Source organism: Perna viridis, chromosome 13 (assembly GCF_037379345.1).
Source record: "Perna viridis isolate PV_CMFRI_1.1 ecotype Kerala chromosome 13, ASM3737934v1, whole genome shotgun sequence".
Taxonomy (NCBI): Eukaryota; Metazoa; Mollusca; class Bivalvia; order Mytilida; family Mytilidae; genus Perna; species Perna viridis.
In genome coordinates this window covers 5,200,343-5,219,441 of record NC_142457.1, presented here as the reverse complement: position 1 = coordinate 5,219,441, position 19,099 = coordinate 5,200,343, and the positions used below count along the sequence as shown (strand labels likewise).

At 33.4% G+C, this 19,099-nt stretch overlaps 1 protein-coding gene and 2 long non-coding RNA genes across 6 annotated transcripts; 1 reads left to right on the top strand and 2 right to left on the bottom strand.

The window, feature by feature from the left end:
- The first annotated feature begins 2,524 nt into the window (after window positions 1–2,524).
- Window positions 2,525–13,852, top strand: LOC148599345 (uncharacterized). Its single transcript, XR_015917865.1, has 3 exons — window positions 2,525–2,836; window positions 4,282–4,361; window positions 13,532–13,852. It is a non-coding gene; the product is annotated as an uncharacterized LOC148599345 (long non-coding RNA).
- LOC148599346 (uncharacterized) lies at window positions 3,755–11,065 on the bottom strand. 4 transcript variants are annotated; one of them, XR_015917863.1, is made up of 4 exons: window positions 10,565–11,065; window positions 8,462–8,597; window positions 4,559–4,680; window positions 3,755–4,063 (listed from the first exon to the last, which is right to left on the bottom strand). It is a non-coding gene; the product is annotated as an uncharacterized LOC148599346 (long non-coding RNA). The 4 variants fall into 4 exon arrangements; XR_015917864.1 differs by lacking the exon at window positions 10,565–11,065 and having other exon boundaries at window positions 8,462–8,619; XR_015917861.1 differs by lacking the exons at window positions 8,462–8,597; window positions 10,565–11,065 and adding an exon at window positions 4,906–4,978.
- LOC148599344 (uncharacterized) lies at window positions 13,459–16,537 on the bottom strand. The gene is made up of 5 exons (XM_088558088.1): window positions 16,480–16,537; window positions 15,552–15,693; window positions 14,688–14,809; window positions 14,241–14,367; window positions 13,459–13,677 (listed from the first exon to the last, which is right to left on the bottom strand). Exons 1-5 carry the CDS (start codon window positions 16,532–16,534, stop codon window positions 13,548–13,550), a joined length of 576 nt encoding a protein of 191 aa, XP_088414214.1. The 5' UTR covers window positions 16,535–16,537; the 3' UTR covers window positions 13,459–13,547.
- Window positions 16,538–19,099: the final 2,562 nt, after the last annotated feature.

Here is a 19,099-nt window from a genome sequence, read left to right as displayed (position 1 = left end):
CATACAAATGTAAACTGCAAATTTTGCTAAGACATATGACAACTGTTTTACACTAGCAATGTTTACAGCAGACCTATCACCAGTTCTGAAAATTTTAAATCATTGTGTACATTGGAAGTATATGAACAAACTTATGTATACCTTCACTTACCTAATACATTGTACATGTATGAATGTCCCTGAAAATCAGCTCTTAGGAAAGATCTACTTTTGAGTGCCTTGATATCCATCATATTTTCAATCCACTTTCATGGACATAGAATTTCTAACCTAATTGTTTGTGTCCTTCATGTGTCATGAAAATCCTGTATCTAACTTTAAGATCTGCATTCTAACTGTATATCTTGACAATGAACTAAAAAAGAACCATATTGATAATCAAATATGACTTCCATGTATATTGATATAATACACATTCACATTCCATTCTGAATATTACATGCCAAAATCTGTATCACATGCGGTATCAACACAAGACTCCTACGTCAACCCACTTAGGGCTATTGGTCGCGGGGTGATGTAGGTCGAGGGTTGATACCGCGTCAGATACAGATTTTGGTATGTTATGTTCATCAAAACATATATTTTAATTATACTTCAAGTGTGTTCTGTGTAGGCTGTGATATAAGGTATGCAATATAGGTCTAGGGGTGTGATATAGGGTATGCAACGTAGATCTAGAGATGTGATATAGGGTATGCAACGTAGGTCTAGAGATGTGATATATGGTATGCCATATAGGTCTAGGGGTGTAATATATGGTATGCCATATACCCGGTAGATCTAAGGGTGCGGTATATGGTATGTCATATAGGTCTAAGGGTGCGGTATATGGTATGCCATATACCCGGTAGGTCTAAGGGTGCGGTATATGGTATGTCATATACCTGGTAGGTCTAAGGGTGCGGTATATGGTATGCCATATACCCGGTAGGTCTAAGGGTGCGGTATATGGTATGTCATATACCCGGTAGGTCTAAGGGTGCGGTATATGGTATGTCATATATATGTAGGTCTAGGAGAGTGATATGCAGTATATGATGTGTATATTATGTATGACTAAGGGTGCGAAAAAATCCAGCGGTGTGATATAGGGTATACGATATACATGTAGGTCTAGGGGTGTGATATACAGTATGCCATATAGGTCTAGGGATGTGATATACATGTGCACAGTATGCAATATAGGTCTAAGGGTACGCGATTGTAGGTCTAGGCTTGTGATTTAGGGTATGCAATATAAGTCTAGGGGTGTAATATGGGGTATTTAAATCACAGGTCAGCCACAATGATAATGATTGAAATTTGAGAATGGGGCAATTTCTAATACAATAAAAATGTAATCAAATCGTTTTTAACGTATTTAGGAAAATTTTCAGCAGTAATGTCATAAGCAGGGACTCTTTATACTCTAAAAGTTTGTTTGGCTACATATAAATACCTAATTTTTACTAGATATCCCTCTTTTTGATAGATAAAGATCAACTGCTGAATGTGTTAAATATGCCACATGGCTTCATTTCATCCCAATCTAATTCAGGTTAGATTGTAAATGCTCCCCCTTTTTCCTTTGTCGCATGACTTCATGCGACATAGAAAAAAGGGGGAGCAATTAAGATCTAATTTTAATTACTTTGCCTTTCATTCTTACCTTTGAAACAGGCATTGTTTATATTTCTGCTTTCGAAATCATATTAATTTAACAATTCCATGATTCAAGTGTTTATTTTCTAGTTTAAATACTTCATATTGTTTGCTACATGTACATGTGTATGTTTATTCATATACATGTACACATTGCTTGCATTTTGAATTCCTGGGATCAAATTAAACACACATGATATATATAGGATTTACATGTATTTAACAGTACAATGTGTACAAAATATAGAACAACTTGAAAACTCTTAGCATATATAAAAATATTTTTTATCAAAATTGTTCACAAAAGTACCTGTAATTTACAAACACTAGAACACTTTCTCAAGCCTTCAGGACCCAGCTGGCAGAGGCAGATCCACACACTTTGAAAATGAGGGGTGGCAGCTTGGGTCTCTTAAGAAAAAGGGGGTGCTAGGATATTATTTGCCATTTTTGTCAATTTTACACATGAGAATTATACGAAAAAAAAACGAAAATCCGTTATTAGAAGCTCCCGACATTCGCAATAGAATTTTACAGTCATGATAGTAGTCTATAGTTAACTCCTTGGTAAGATTGACAAAAACTTCACACTTTCAAACCTACAGGACCCATCTTGTAATGGTAGACATTAACAATATACTAACAACTCAAAGAGTGTACATTGCAAGTAAAAAAATTCCGTCATTAAAAACTTCCGACACCTTCTTGTGAATGTTTGACCGGGTTGCTCGAATAACCAAAAACCTCGGTGTTATCCGAAAAAACAGATTGAAAATCCGAAAACCTAAAAAAAAACACGTTTTTGGGTGGTATAATTGCTAAATGTGTTATTTAAACACACTTGCAAATAAGTTTTTTATTAGTATTCCAGCACTTTCTAGATATCTAACGAAAGTCTGTAATAATTAATATGGCGTCAGTACTTTGAAATTAGTCACTTGTCCTTCCGACGCCATATTGTTTTCGGTTATTGGAGGTACCGTGTTTGCCGACGATCTCTAAGTCAAGTTCAGACCATAAATAGCCTTCCTTGACAAAAAGGACATGGTTTCCATAGATTAAGGTTATTATTTCAATTGGAGTCTCCTTTTTAAGTATATGACGAACGACCTCCATCCCCCCTTTTTCACTTTTTACGAGAAGCACGGCAGCTGTGTTGCAAGAAGCAAGATTTCAGCCCCGGACTTCAATGGTAAATTTTCTTTTACTTTTAGATTATTTGTACATCGTCTTAAGTCGTTTTGATGCTTTCGTCATTGTCTTGTCAACGCATATCTTCCATTCCATCTGCGTCTTTTTCATTATATATAAAAAATAAACACACTTAGTATTTTTTGCGCTTTCTTTTTCATAAAAGGACAACGTAATGACGTCGTTGATTGCGTCACATAATAAAAAATGAATGTTCAATTGAACGTTCTAGGTATGTGTAAAATAAAAGAAAGCTACCAACAACAACGGTTATCATAGAAAGGGAGACAATCAAAATAAAAAAAAAACATGTCAAATTTATACTACTAGTGTCCTTTAAAATATTGAAACTAGATCGAACAATACAGAAGCAAAACTCACTTTGTAACAATTTTCCACTATTTTCCCAACCTTTTCCATTTTTATTGGTTTTTAAATCACTAGTGGGACATGTTTGTTCAATAATTTACGCTATTAAGCCTTCTTGTTACATGGTTAGAAGTAATTTATCGAATGTTTCTTGTGTAAAAACTTAATTCGCTGTGCAATAAATTCGGTTACATCTCATATGTATCTAAAAAGTACAATAGTCTTACGTTTGATCCCTCAACATATTTTTCATATATTTCTCTGTTTTCGCAGTATGAAAAAAAAACATGAATTCTTATGGAGGTAGACCTAGGTTAAGGGACATAATTCTTGAAATCAGTGATATGTTTATATCATATTCAGTTTCACCAAAGCCTTTCAAGCTTTCATTTGAACAGAATGAAATCAGTCCAAGTTACTTTGATGCTTAAATGAGATTGATGTAAAATTGGTGAATACAAAAGTTCTAATGATTTTTAAGAGTTGTGTCCCTTACCCTAGGTCTACCCTCTTCAATAGAGATAAAGAAGGTCATAAACGGTAGAAAAATTCATTTAATGAAGTTAATTTGTTAATAGACATCATTAAATAACAATGTCATTAGCACATTCAAGTAAGAGAGTCATGGGAAAATAAATTAAAAAATAGGATCAATTATAGCATTTATGGACAAGATTTTTTAAAATGATTTATAAGTCTTCATTCAACGTCTACATCTTGAACAATCTTTAAGGTATGTTTTTATATTTGGCACACGTGTGGCTTTGCCGCTTCAATTATATCTGTAACAACATTTGCTTTTTCTGGATAGCACTGATTCAGGACATCCACTGTACAGCCAATCCAGTCATTCGTAATACTGAAATAGATTAATAAACTGCAAATATATCTGTTTCTCAGAACAGAATTCACTTTGAAAACAGTTCTAATAGTTGTATCATTGTTTTTGCAATATAAAAAAACAACACTTTTTACCTTTTATTTAATTGTAAATATACCGATATACACGGACAATATCTCTTCTGTAATCCGAAAAAAAGACACATTTACCCTAAAGGCTCTTTTCAATGTTTGCAGTTTTGAATTGAAAGTGTACTTGGACCTTTCGTTTGGTTTGAGTAGCGGCATCACTGCTATGAAGAACACCTACAGACCATGTAAGTCAAAAGTTGAAGTTTTCTGTTACTGTTGTTCAGGTTTAAGAAACGAGTGTAAGGACTGTCTATATTTCAAAGTTTCCATGTCCATCATTAAATAGTATGACTTTTTCTTTGCTGATAAAATTATTTTTTTGGTCCCATTTTTACAAAAGTTTACACAATGAAATGTATATTGTCCCCAGTATTAAACATACACACAAGAATTTCTTTCTTCATCTGTTGCCATCTGCACACGAACTTTCCATGTGTAGTAACAGTCAAACAAATCACCCTGGTAGGTCGTCATTTATACACGGCCCAAAAACAGCTTCAATATCTTGAGAAAAATAGCATGAAAAATCAAATTCATATTTGAAGATATTAGCACATCAACTAAAATATATGAAATATGTTTTAATTTAGAAATATGACGCAATTGAAAATGAGACAGAAGTTACAAATCACAAAGTGACATTTACCCAATATCATATCTCTATTTCACTATTCCAATTTCCGCTATATTTCCTTGTTCATTGCGGTACATTTAGCAACTTATACACACCATAGACTAAAGTCTGCATTCATGTATAAGGTCCTGCATGTCTAATCATTGTCAACGATTGAATGTAAGTCAGGTGATTACACACACATAGACTTAAGTCTGAATGTTCTCTTGTCATTGTCTACGGTACAATGTGAGTCAGATAAGTAAACACCACAGACACTATAGTCTGCATTCATATATAATGTCCTGTCTTGTCATTGTTTACGATCAAATGGTTAGTCAGATGAATACCAGCATAAACTATATTCATTCATATCATGTCCTTACTTGTCAATGTCTACTGTCGAATGTAAGTCAGATGAGTAGTAAGGGTAATCAAGGGAACCAAGGTTATAGCGGTAATCAAAAGAATGTAATCCAGGGACAAAGACCAGACATGGAAAACAGCATACACAACAAGAAACATAAAGTAACTAAAATCATACATACAAAGTAACAAAAGTAAATGAGCAACTCGGACTCCACTAAAAACTGGGAACATGGACCAGGTGCACCGGTAGGGTAAGCGTCCTCTGCTTTTCTAGAAACACCCGCCGAGTTGCTCATAAAGTCAAGTCCGGGGTAGACAAACGAGGAAAGGAAAGGAAAACTATGACCCGTTGAATAAATCAGTTTTCATGGTGCTGATGTATACACCATAACGATCCACGAGTTCATGATGACGACCATAAAACGTCAGTAGTGATGACTTCAATCTTGTAGCAACATAACCCTGTTCCAGAAGCCTATTTGTTAGAGTTCTATCGCGATACAAAAAGTCTGCGTGGTTTCGGCAAGCTATGGCATAACGTATGAGTTGTGATATGAACACTCCTTACGCAGGAGCCGAAGGGATGTTGCCACAGATGAAAGGAAAGTTAACAATTATGAATAAAAAGTCATCACGTTTGTCGTAAAGTTTGGTCAGTAGTTTTCCTTTATCATCGATTTCTAAATGTAGGTCAAGATATGAGGCTGACCTCACAGTGTCTGTAGTATCCTTTATCTCAAGTTCTTTTAGGTAGATGCGATGTATCAAATCCCCGAAATTAGGATTGTTTAAAGATAATACGTCATATATATATAGCGGAAACTGAGATTGAAGGATCTAGCCAAACGATATTCTTTCTTTCTGATCAGATCAGCTATAACGCCAGCCTCATAAGAGTGAAGGAATAGGTAAGCTAGTAAAGGAGCACAATTTGTTTCCATTGGACTGCCGACTGTTTGTTGAAAAACACGTCCACCACACTTAACAAATATGTTGTCGATTAAAAATTCTAGCATTTTGTAAACATCTTCCTCTGTATATTTGGAAGATGATTTGGAATTATTTCTTACAAAGTATGAGGAATCTCTACCAAGAACTATATATTTGTATCTAGGTGTACCATCTTTTTTGGAAAAACAACGATGTATAATGTTTTTAAGTAGGGATTTTAACTGAGTATGGGGAAAAGAAGTATACAGTGTTGAAAAATCATAGGTTTTAATGCTATTATATTCAGATAATAGTCTTGAACTGATTGTCTCCATAAGATCTTTCGAATTTTTCAGGATCCACATTGAATTAATACCACTACCGGAGTAACAAGTGTTGTGGTAGGAATAGAATATAACCTGCGTATAATGCCATGTCTTCTGATGGTCAGTCTATGTTTCGGTCAAATGTAATTCGAACGAATACATGTAGCTAACGTCTGTTTTTAATTATCGCCTGTAAGAGATTAAAAATGGTCGAGGACGTTAACACCAGCTTATTCAGTAACTTATGACTAGTCCAGGTGCTGTCTGCGGTCAATTGAAATTCAAGTGAGTATATAATGTTGTCCTATCCATGACCATAAAAATGAGAATGCATGGCGATTTATAATCTGATGTGAGATACCGAGGGGAACCAACAACAAATCGATTAAACTGACACATGTCAAATATGTACTAGAACTATGTCATATTATATCTATCACATCAAATACAAAAGAAAGATTATTATGAACTGCTTGTACAATATTTAAACAAAAATTAAATCAGGAAAAAAACATACTTCGAATGCTAAACAGAAAGATCCTTTCAAAAACGAAAACTAACCGGATTTATGAGAGCCACAAACCATTTCGTAAATAGGCTGTGCAGCTGACTAAATAGCTTTCGCAGTAAGGTGCATACTGTTTGGTACAGTCAATGTAACTTGCATAATAACTATAAATACAAGTTCATAAAATTTTTTGTTCACCTTCTTTTATTAAATCAACAGTATTTCTAGAAAAGATGAGGACGTTTACCCTGCCGGTGCTCTTAGTCCATGCTCCTAGTTTTTAGTGGAGTTAAATCAACCGATGACCTATTCTTTAATTTCTGTATGTATTCTGTTAAATGAAGTGCCTCGCCTGTTTTCGTGATCTAGTTTTTATCTCTGGATTATTTGTTTGTTACTCGTTCTAATTATATACCTTCAATGTTTTCTGACATCAGAAGTGGATAGGTTGGAAGAAAAATTGAAGTTATAGGGCATATTCAACCATCCCTTACAGATAGCCTTTAATATGGGGTAGGCATTGCCTAAATCAGCGAGCACCGTGAGCTTTACCATATATGTACCGTCTGTACGAGACTCGTAAAAATAATAATGTACATTACAAAGAGGAGGCGACCCAGTTGAAAATGTTTGCTTCGCAAGTGCAATAATTTCATTTGTATTTAAGCAGCAAGCAAAGTCAATATTTCTATTTTAAAATCTGTCTTTTTAATTAATGGGGGAGTTTCTTTTCAATAATTGAATAACTTGAACAATTCCCCGCCAAAAAAAAACCCATATCCCTTTCCCCTCGTTCTCAAAAATGGTCAATAACTTTATAGCACCTTGCAATACTTTACATTTTTATCCCTTAAGGGCATCTCTAGCAATATCCATTTCAGTTTTGGCATGTCAGAACAATCAGTACATGAACAAAAGACCGGAAATATTACATTTCGCCACGGATGGTGGGAAAATTTTACACATATCATTTGACGTAAACAAAAATTCAGACGACAGCTGCCAATTCCAAACAAGAAAATGATTGTCTTTCCTATCTCAGAAAAGCTATGCCTCGATTTGGATAATATAATCGGAGTTATATTTTTTTCCAAGGCGAGTTAGGTTCTTTACATTAGCATCAGTGTAACAGCTGAGATACACTTTCGTACATCCACGTGTTTCCCGAAGTTTTTAAAAACACAAGTCATAACATTCACTTCTTTAAATAAGTAAAAGAAATTAGAAAAAGACTTGAAAACTATAATGATAAGATGAATTTCTTTTTTACTGAAACATAATCTTAACCTATTTATTTTTTATTTGTTTGATTGAAGGAAATGATGAATTTTCTCCGTAAGGACAGTCACTTTTTTTACTTCCGGGACATGACGTTTTTTTCGTTAGTATATTGGGGAACCTTAAGGGAAATTTAGAAAGTACGCGTAATAACCGTAGACCTCACACCGCTTCGCGGCGCTCGCTACTAAAGACTTAAATGCTCACTAATTCATATTAAAATATATTCTTAATAAGAGTTTTAGCATAAGATAAACTTACGGACAAAGGTTGTCAAGAAAATCAGCGTAAACATAAATCCTAACTAAATAATTGACATCTCCTGGTAATACATCGAACAATTTCTTGTTGATTCTTGTGTTTCGTGGACATTGATGCCCTTGATGACAGACAGTGTCTGAAACATTCAAATATTTGACGTTAACAAATCATTCTTTCTCTTTTCGGAAAACTAAGTCAAATCGACCGTTGATAGGATGTAAATAAAACAGCAAGCAAGCAAACAAAATCTGTAGAACCCGAAAATCATAATATCATAATATAATAAATCATATACTATAAAGTATAGAAAAAATCAAACGAATACATAAGGACAATAATACGCTGTCTTTAAAAAAATAAAATAGATTCATAAAGAGTTGTTGAATATTTATCAATTATGAACGTTTAATGAAGTCAATACGTTATATATGCAGCAGTTCGATTATATTGACCGAGGATGAATACGGTACATATGGACCGGTTCAGATTATATTGACCGGGGACCGAGGTCCATATCTATCTATCTATCTATCTATCTATCTATCTATCTATCTATCTATCTATCTATCTATCTATCTAAACGTCTCAGACGATTCTATATCGGATCAAATTGATACAGGGAAGACAATGTAAACTTATAGAAGAATCTGAAAAATTCCCAACGATGTTAGAACTGTCAAATTTGCGATGTACATTTTTGGTCGTTCCCTCCGCGGGACTTTAACTCGTACCGCTATGGCAACAACGCCTGCACAAAGTCCAGCGCCCCAGATCACTATATATATAATTCATGATTTATAACGACATAGGAAAAATATGTGCACATTACATAGTTCATCGATATATGTAGTGTTACCAATAAAAATAATGCTAAAATTGCAAGTATTATTCCATGAAAAGATTAAAAGGATAATCAATTGGAAAGAGTGAATAACCAGACTATGATCACGAGTGACGAAGGACGCCTAGATTTAACGAGTGTACGAAACTTGTTCCGCGCACACGAGTCTTGATGCGTTCTTGGCACGAGTGATCATACTTCGGTTATTCATGATAACCAATTGATTATCCTTTTTATTATGTAGATTTCCTGCATTATTCATTGTTATTTTCAACATTAATTAAATTTTGTGAACGGCGGATTAATATTCGTGTTGTGACGTTTTGGCGGGAGAAAGCGCGAGAGTGAAATTACCGAATTTATTTCACAGTGTGAATAATCGAAAAAGAAAATTACACTGGGAACATTCGGTAAATCACCGCTATCTATATAATTTTTGATAACTCCTCAAACGTACGGAAAGGAGTCATCATAGTTTTTTTTTTACATTTTACACGAATAGAACCTTTTGTGGTGAGCATAGGTAGAGCATGCTCAATATACACTTCCGCGAGGTAAATCTTGGATAGAACAAAATAATTTTCCTCGCGGAAGTGTATTTTGAGCAAGCTCTACCTATGCTCATCGACTACCCCCTCCGTTAGCACAAAAGGGTCTATTTTAAATAAGTAATTTAACTTGGTTTATCGTAAGGAATTATTTTTTTTTTATAATTTTCCACCGTTAACTCATGTACTAGGTCTAGACAAAACTCTCAGTGTTTATCATGTCATTTGCCACATCTTCTTTAGGGTACATCCGATATATAAAGTGAAAAAAAAAATAGTGCATTAATTAATAAGAGAACGTCACCTATGAAGCGGACACTGGGGTAAATAATCTTGCCAAGTGCTGATATATCTTTTGAATGAGATCTGCTAATACAGTAACTATGACCATGATTTTAAACTTACTCTTAAAATACTGTATTAAAAATAATTGCTAAAATCAAGCAATAACTGATTCCTTAAACCTTGAAGGAATGCTATATAAAAATATCCCATTAATTGAACGTTTTGATACTGGCGTGTGTTTTATGGTGATATTTCGTTACTTGCATCTAATTTTGTCAATTTCGTATATTTCCCCACTATTTCCAATTTCTACGCTTACAACATGATACTTGATAAAACATGAATAATTATGCCCTAATGTCAATATTTGTTTGACACGTTCCGCGACACTGCAATTGTGTTGCTAGATTATTGCAGGATTATACTCACTTGCAATATGTCGGATGCCTTTTTGGAGCAGGGCATACGTAACCTTCCTGAGCCACTGATTTCATGTGACGTACTGTTTTCCCTATCGTCTGTTTTTATGGTTCATCCTTTTTTAATTTCCCTGAATTGTAAATGTTGACCGTCTGTTTCATGAGCTGTTTTTGGATTTTGAAGAACTGACGCTTCGGTATTTTCTGCCGATATTATCCGTGGTTAACATTAATTGGTTGACTCGAAATATGTGTGAACTATTCTTTTGACATTTCACAATGGCAAATCAACCTCTTTAGTCTTATCTAGATTATTATTCGAAATTACCAATTGATTCCTATCCCTTCCAGCTAATGTCATAATAGAATAAAACATCACGAACTGATGATTTTAAAACAATGCTGACATTTGAATGTAGTTGAAAGAAAAAAAGTTATTTGCAAAGAGTAATCAAGGGAACCAAGGTTCTAGCGGTAATCAAAAGAATGTAATCCAGGGACAAAGACCAGACATGGAAAACAGACATAAACTGCAAAGAACATAAAGTAACTAAAATAATACATACAAAGTAACAAAAGCAAATGAACAAGTCGGACTCCACTAAAAACTGGGAGAATGGGCCAGGTGCACCGGTAGAGTCAGCGTCCTCTGCTTTTCTAGAAACCCACCGAGTTGCTCATAAAAAAAGTTTAGTCCGAGGTAGTCGAAAAAGGAAAGGGAACTAGAACACGTTTAACAAATCAGTTTTCATGATCACACTGTAACAATCCACGAGTTCATGATGGCGTCCATAAAATGTCTGTAGTGATGACTTCAATCTTGTAGCAACATAACCCTGTTCCAGAAGCATATTTGTTAGAGTTCTAGCGCGATACAAAAAGTCTGCGTAGTTTCGGCAAGCTCTGGCATAACGTATGAGTTGTGATATGAAGACTCCATACGCAGGTGCTGAAGAAATGTTGCCACAGATGAAAGGAAATGAAAAGTCATCATGTTTGCCGTAAGGTTTGGTCATTAGTTTTCCTTACCATCGATTTTTAAGTGTAGGTCAAGATATGAGGCTGACCTCACAGTGTCTATAGTATCCTTTATCTCAAGGTCTTTGGGATAGATGCGATGTATCAAATCCCAAAATTTAGGATTGTTTAAATATAATACGTCATCTATATAGTGGAAACTGAGATAAAAGGTTCTAGCTAAACGATATTCTTTCTTTTGGATAAGATCAGCTATAAAGTCAGCCTAATACGAGTGAAGGAATAGGTCAGCAAATAAAGGAGCACAATTTGTTTCCATTTGAATGCCGACCGTTTGATGAAAAACCCGTCCACCACACTGGACAAGTATGTTGTCGATTAAAAATTCCAGCATTTCCGTGACCCTTATACATTTAATATATTTCCTATGGAAATGTCTCAGAATTTGATTAAAAGGGCAAACAAACGAGATGATTGTAAGTGAAGTTTAAAATAAAAAAATCCAAAATGCAAAATCTTCCATTTTATGCTTTGTTGAACATTTTTATTATGTAGAACTAGATATTTGTCATTTTTTGTCAGTATTTTTTAACCAAAAAAGAAAACAAAAAGCTTTTAATATTGAACCCATTGATGTGTTAATGATTCACCATGCATTTTAATGTAGACGAGGGCCCATTCTCATAAAATCACGGAGTCATGTGACGAGAATTACATACCCTATATGTATTCTAAAAGCTACTTATTAACCTATGTTTTAGGACATATAACTCATTTTCTTAAACAAACATGGATTAGATATGTGTTTTTATGCTTCTGATTTTATTTTGTTTACAAAATAAAAAAAATTCATGATTCTTTAGACTGTTATGAACCTAATTTTTCTAGGTTCTGATTAAACCTTAAATTTAATACATCTATTTCTTTGAAAATGTTTTTAATTGTTTATAGATGAATATCATACTGTTTCACAATCATCCACTTAATATGCAATTTCCATGCCTAGAACTCTAATAAATAGGCTTCTGGAACAGGGTTATGTTGCTACAAGATTGAAGTCGTCACTGCAGAAGTTTTATGGTCGTCATCATGAACTCGTGGATCGTTATGGTGTATCCATCAGCACCATGAAAACTGATTTATTCAACGGGTCATGGTTTTCCATTCCTCGTTTGTCTACCCCGGACTTGACTTTTTATGAGCAACTCGGTGGGTGTTTCTAGAAACGCAGAGGACGCTTACCCTACCGGTACACTCTTTTGATTACCGCTATAACCTTGGTTCCATTGGTTACTCTCTCTGATTAAACTTTTTTTATCATTGAAGTTTTCTTAAAATTGTTCAAATTTAGCTTTATATTATAATTGGAAATATTATGTGCTCCCATTCTTTGCGACCAAATCAAAGTATATCTCTTAGATTCAAAAGAAATTTGAAGAAAAAAAAATGTTTCTCCATCCAACATTAGAAACACCCTCTGATGGTCGTAAGACCTAGCTCTTCAGGTCTAATTGACAAGTATATTATAGACACTGTATCATTATGGTTATAAAGTGTAAAGTTAAACGGCTCGTAAATCCGGTATGAGATGAAACTAACTGAAGATATCATGAAGATCAAAATAAAGTTTTGGCTACTTGTTCCCTCTATTTTTTCTGTAGAAGCCCTATTAGAAATCTGCTAAAAACATTCATGAAGAATTGAATTTGTATGATCTAGTGATGGTAATTCGTCACCAGAGAATAATTCGATGGAGTAGGCATGTTTCCATTTGTTACATACACGACAGACAACTACACAATAGAATATCAAAACATTTGGAATATAAATAAATATTTGTGGTAAAATTTGTCCATTGACTGGCAGTAAAATGTATAAAAAATAAATCCAACACGAAACAAACCACTAAAACAACAGGACAATGACTCCAATTTATAGTATTTTAATTCGCCAATTATGCGATTCTTCTGTGAAAATACATCTAATTTTATGATTGCAGATTTGGTTCACTGCCATTAGTTTTTTATCTGTATTTGGCATATATATGGCTTTGCAGTTTCAACGACATCTGCGAATATATGTGCCTTCATTGGATTACACTTCGCCAGGACATGCAGTGTACAATTGGTCCAGTCATTCACAATTCTGAAAAGATTTGTTTTTTTTAATTACAGTGTTTATATCATTTGGACTTGGGTATTGTTCTTTCACCATTCACATATAAAAAATGTGCTTTGTAAGAAAATATCAGAAAAGCCGCATTTTAACCATTTGGAAAGTTCGTTTCAGCCTACTATTACTAATTATATCTAGTCCGTATATACAATGATTGATTTCTAACGGATAAAACAATGTTTTTTTTTCTTATTTCCCTGTAGTCGAAACTTTTTTTGTTGTCCTTATTAAGTAACCGACATTTATGAGCCATTTGATTTAAAAACATTTACTTACTGACAAGAATCGCTATTTTAAACGCACCTACCGACAATACTCTCTATATTTCCAAGTCAATTACCGACAAAAATCTCTATATTCCTGACTCAATTACCGACAAGAGTCTCCATGTTCCCAACTCAACTTGCGACAAAAACCTAAGTTATCTTCCGACAAGGATCAATATGTTCTTAACTCACTTACCGACAAAATTAAAATCTCTATCTTCCTCATTCGCTTACTAACAACAATTTCTATGTTCCTTACTCACTTACCGACAAGAATCTCCATCTTCGTCAGTTTCTGTCATCATCTGTTCTGCCCATGTTGTATAACAAATGTCAACCAGCTGCCCTTGGTAAATCAGGTCATTGAAACACGGCTCAATTAATGATTCTATGTCTAGTAAAATATGTACAGTTAAACCGTTTGTAAGCAGAAGTACAATATTATTATGTAATATACTATATCATATCAACTATATACTTTAAATTGGAAATATATATATATATAAAAACGTATCACCAGTCAAAAGATAAAACAAAAACTACACTAAATATGGGGAAAAATAGGGAGTCCAAATCTATAGGTTGTCGGTCTTTTTTTACAAGGGGAAAACGAAAACCTGACTAATCAACCAGACAATGAAAATAACAATAAAAAGATAGAAACTAGAAAACAATAACATAGCGAATTGAGAGATCAATAAAATGATAACAAACCTGATTTGTGATTTATGCATATCATTTCATAAGTAGACCGAATCGTAAGAAAAATTGCTTTTGATCTCTTGTCACAGTAAGGTTCATACTGTTTCGTGCATTCCTTGTATCGGGCATAGAAACTAAAAAAAAACCGTATAATCAGAATATGGAACACGAACGATTGAATGATTGCTATCAATTATTTTCTCAAACTTGGTACGCAAAATTGAGATTACTTTCGTAGACCATAACACATTAACTGGTCTCACAGTCAAAGAGTACATTTGAAAAGTTTATGAATGAAAACAGTTGCGAATAGTTTTGTCGGATGGAATTTGCAAAGTAAATTCGTGGATGGGTTTCTATCTATATAACTGATTTATTCCATAGCATACCTTAGTATAGGAAGTTGCTGCGGCTTTTGTTTGATTCTTCATGCTATGATAATCGTTTTCCTTAACGTATATTGTTACTTTTACCGTCCGTTATTCGTTCATGCATTTTCTATGTTTTGCACTGTTCACTGCTGAAGCCATAATACAATAGTTGAATATCAGTGCTATCAATAAACTAACATATTGTAACGGGAGAAAATTTGACTCACAAAATTTTACCGCCGCAAGCGAGGATCGAACCCTGGACCGCTCGGTCGCTGATGAACCGGTTCGTATAAAAAATTACTTCATTAACCAAACCAGTTAATTGACTTTTTAAATATCATTATCTAACATATCGCAGACAGGCTGTCATGCCTCAGTATCAGTATAGTCAGAATTTCTTAATGTGAATTTACAAACAAATGGGAATTGTAAACAGTTCTTATGTCTAATACTTTCTCAATAACTCTTCAGAATCCTCTAATAAAAGCATGTATCAACTTACGGGCAGAATTGGTCAAAATAGTCAGAATGAACTTTCATTTTCCACTGGCTCCCTGTTTCATCTCGAAAATAATCGATCACTGCGTCGGAGTCAAACTCTTGCCCTTTCCCAGGGCATGAATATCCTTCGTAACATATGCTGTCTAATTCAAAATTAAACAACGTATATATAACTTTTATGAGTTTTGTTAGCGTTGTTTTAAGAGCAAATATATATAAATATTTTGAATTTGTAAAGCAATACCAAAAGAGTTTGCTTTGAGTTGCAGTTCAATCCGAATAAATTCATGCAGATGTTGATGGATTTTCAATGAAGCTACACAGGCAAATGTGCCACACACGAGAATCATATGGTTTGCATCATATGATTATCATATAAATCGAGTACCATATGATAATGATATGTTTTGGTATACATATGATTATTGCATGATAATCATATGATAATCATATGTTTTTCACAAACATATGATTGTCATATGTTTTTTAAGTCAAAATTACCATATGATTATCATATGAACCGAGCACCATATGATTATCATATGTGGCACATTTGGCTTTGACTACAATATTGTTTTTACGTTTTTAAGTATTTACATTTTTTTGTCATTTTTTCACATTCATGCTATAAAACAATTATTAAACAATACAAAGATTTGATGTAAATAACATAAAAAATTAAATGAAACCTGCAAAATATTACAGTCTTATAAACACATATATTGCCATGAAAATACATGCATAAATACAAAACTGCAGCCGCTCAAATTAGAAAGGAATGTCTAAATCTAATGAGATGCTATTTACTTTGTTATTACTCGATGATACATTGACTGGTTTAAATGTTGAAACGTCATTGACTTGAAATGGAAATATAGCTAAACCATACCGTTTAGAAGAAAGTTTCATTGATATTCCATGATACGTACCATTCAGTTCAGCTAACGCAGAGGCAGCAAGGAACACCAGACATAGAAACATCATTGTGTTACGGCTACAACAATGTATTATGGTAATGAAACTCTTACAATTTTCACAGCTGTTGAACTTTTAAATAAATTAGAAAATTAAATAATATCAAATGGAAATTCTTCCAATTTTATAATCAGGACATTTATCGCCAATGGACTTATTTTTCTAGCCTCAATTTAACCACGTTTTATGTAAAATAAAGGTTAGTTTAAAGCTACGTTTATGAAACCCAAACGTGTTTGTGAAACCTAGTGCACTGCCAGATCTTTTCAAAAACTGGTAATTGAAATGTCAAAAGAAGAGACATTGATTTGGAAATGTGCAAATGCATAGGTCTCACGATCAAGGTTTTTGATCAAAAGTGATGTTAGAAAATGGCATTTGAATGTTTCTAATTTGAGACATGCATCTGCACCATGAGAACTCATTTATTCAATGGGTCATGGTTTTCCTTTCCTCGTTTGTCTACCCCGGACTTGACGTTGTTATGAGCAACTAGACGGGTGTTTTTAGAAAAGCAGAAGACGCTTACCCTATCGGTGTACCTGGTCCATGCTTCCAGTTTTTATTACTCATTTGCTTTTGTTACTTTTTATGTATGATTTTAGTTACTTTATGTTTTTTGTTGTGTATTTCTATTTTCCATGTCTGGTTCCTGGATTACAATCTTTTGATTACCGCTATAACCTTGGTTCCCTCGTTTACTCTTATAAATAACCGAGTATCCATTTCATTTAATTGCCGTTAGAACGAATTTCCACTCATGAGAGCTTTTATTTTTTTAAAAGTTGACATTGTTATAATATTTCTAAGATAGACATATAAAAAATAGACATAGTTGCATTGGGTATTTATTGCCTCTTATCCCATCTTGGCACCAACGTTACAATGGTGTTTAAACTCATTGAAATTATAGTTGTTGTATGCCTCACTTACTTGATTTGTCCTTGAACTTTGACATTCGTTAAAAGATTTCAATGAACAAACATTAAATTATATTCTCCCTACATTTAAATAAATTATTTAAAAGTGAAAAATTTTAATACAATTCATAAAATTACTTCCGGTCAGAATTTAACTGACATCTTCTAGACATTTCTAGTTGTACTCTATTGTACTACGGAAGCTTCGTATGAAGTGAGATATGAACTGCAGAACCATATTTATAAGTAGTAACAATTCCAGACTGCTTTTACTCTTAATTGCATTAAATACTCTGTGACAATCAGGCATTTGGTGAAAGATGGTGAGAAAACTACATGTCTTTCCTTGAAATCTGATTAAAAATTTAATGCAGAAATGCAATTATACAAGGTATGAATTTTATAAAATACATTGAAATTTCATCATGAAAAGGAGAAACTCACTTTTCCTTTATCTCGCTTTTTTGCATCCTCTTACACTTCTAAGACGAACCAACTGTCCATTAGCCTTCAATTGACCAAACACTATGTGCCTATATTTGAGTGATTTTGTCTGAACATGAATATTTTTTTTTAATTTGGCCTTTTAACACTTAAGAATCTGACCATGTATACATCAAGCAGACCCTTCGATATGAGTGGCACACAGTTAATTTCATTTAACTGTTTTTGTTCCAATGGTTAGTACATACCATCTGTATGTCAAAAATAGTACAGGTTGTTTTTGCTTAAATAAAGTTATCTCCCTTTTTCAATGCATTTCAGTGCTTTCTATGTAATTTATTTCTCTTTTATCATTGCAGTTATTCCAATATCAACATTCAACTTTGAAAAAGGATACATTTGTAATATTAATTGGGTGATTAAAAAATAATTGCCTGGACACCTTCTTAACTCTACAATGTAAATTGTATATCCAAAATTAACATATGAGAATCATATGGTAATCATTGACTATGCGCACCTAGGCCTAGTTGGATTTTAGCGTCCAAGGGGTTTTTCCTTAATTTCTTTTAAAAAGACAGCCAACTAAAAATAAATGAAAATCGAATCTATGAGAACATGTGACCTCAAAACAAATAAAAAAAAAAAAAAAAAAAAAAAAAAAAAAACTGACGGAAATAGATAAATTAATATTTGGGAAAAGAAAAGAAAGACGTTTGGAAAGAAATGGAAAGTAAAATACAGGGAATATTCTGTATATTTAATAATTGTTCCTTAGAACTGTACTTGTAATTAAGGTAATAAACAATGATAATTCCATGTTCTGTTTATCTAAACTAAATATTTATCCTCGTTGATTTCTTTGTTTTCGTTCTTATTTAAAATTAAGATATTCTTAAATGTGAATAAAAATTAGAACATGCTCACAACTTATAAATAGCCATTTACGGGGAACCAAACGAATTTTTAAGAAATAAAACTAGATTTATTCCCCTTTGAATAATAAAACAATATATTTTTTTCCGTATAACCGAAACTTTATATGAAAAAAGTAACAAACAGCATCATGAACGTCAAGCTTATCCACGCATATCTACTGTACTTCATTGTACTAACACAGAAAAAGAAGAAACGCCTACTGTAAGTATTCTTTTCTTTCTTTGGTATCAATTTTCGCTGTTTTTAAGTACATTAGTTTGTGGGTTTTTAA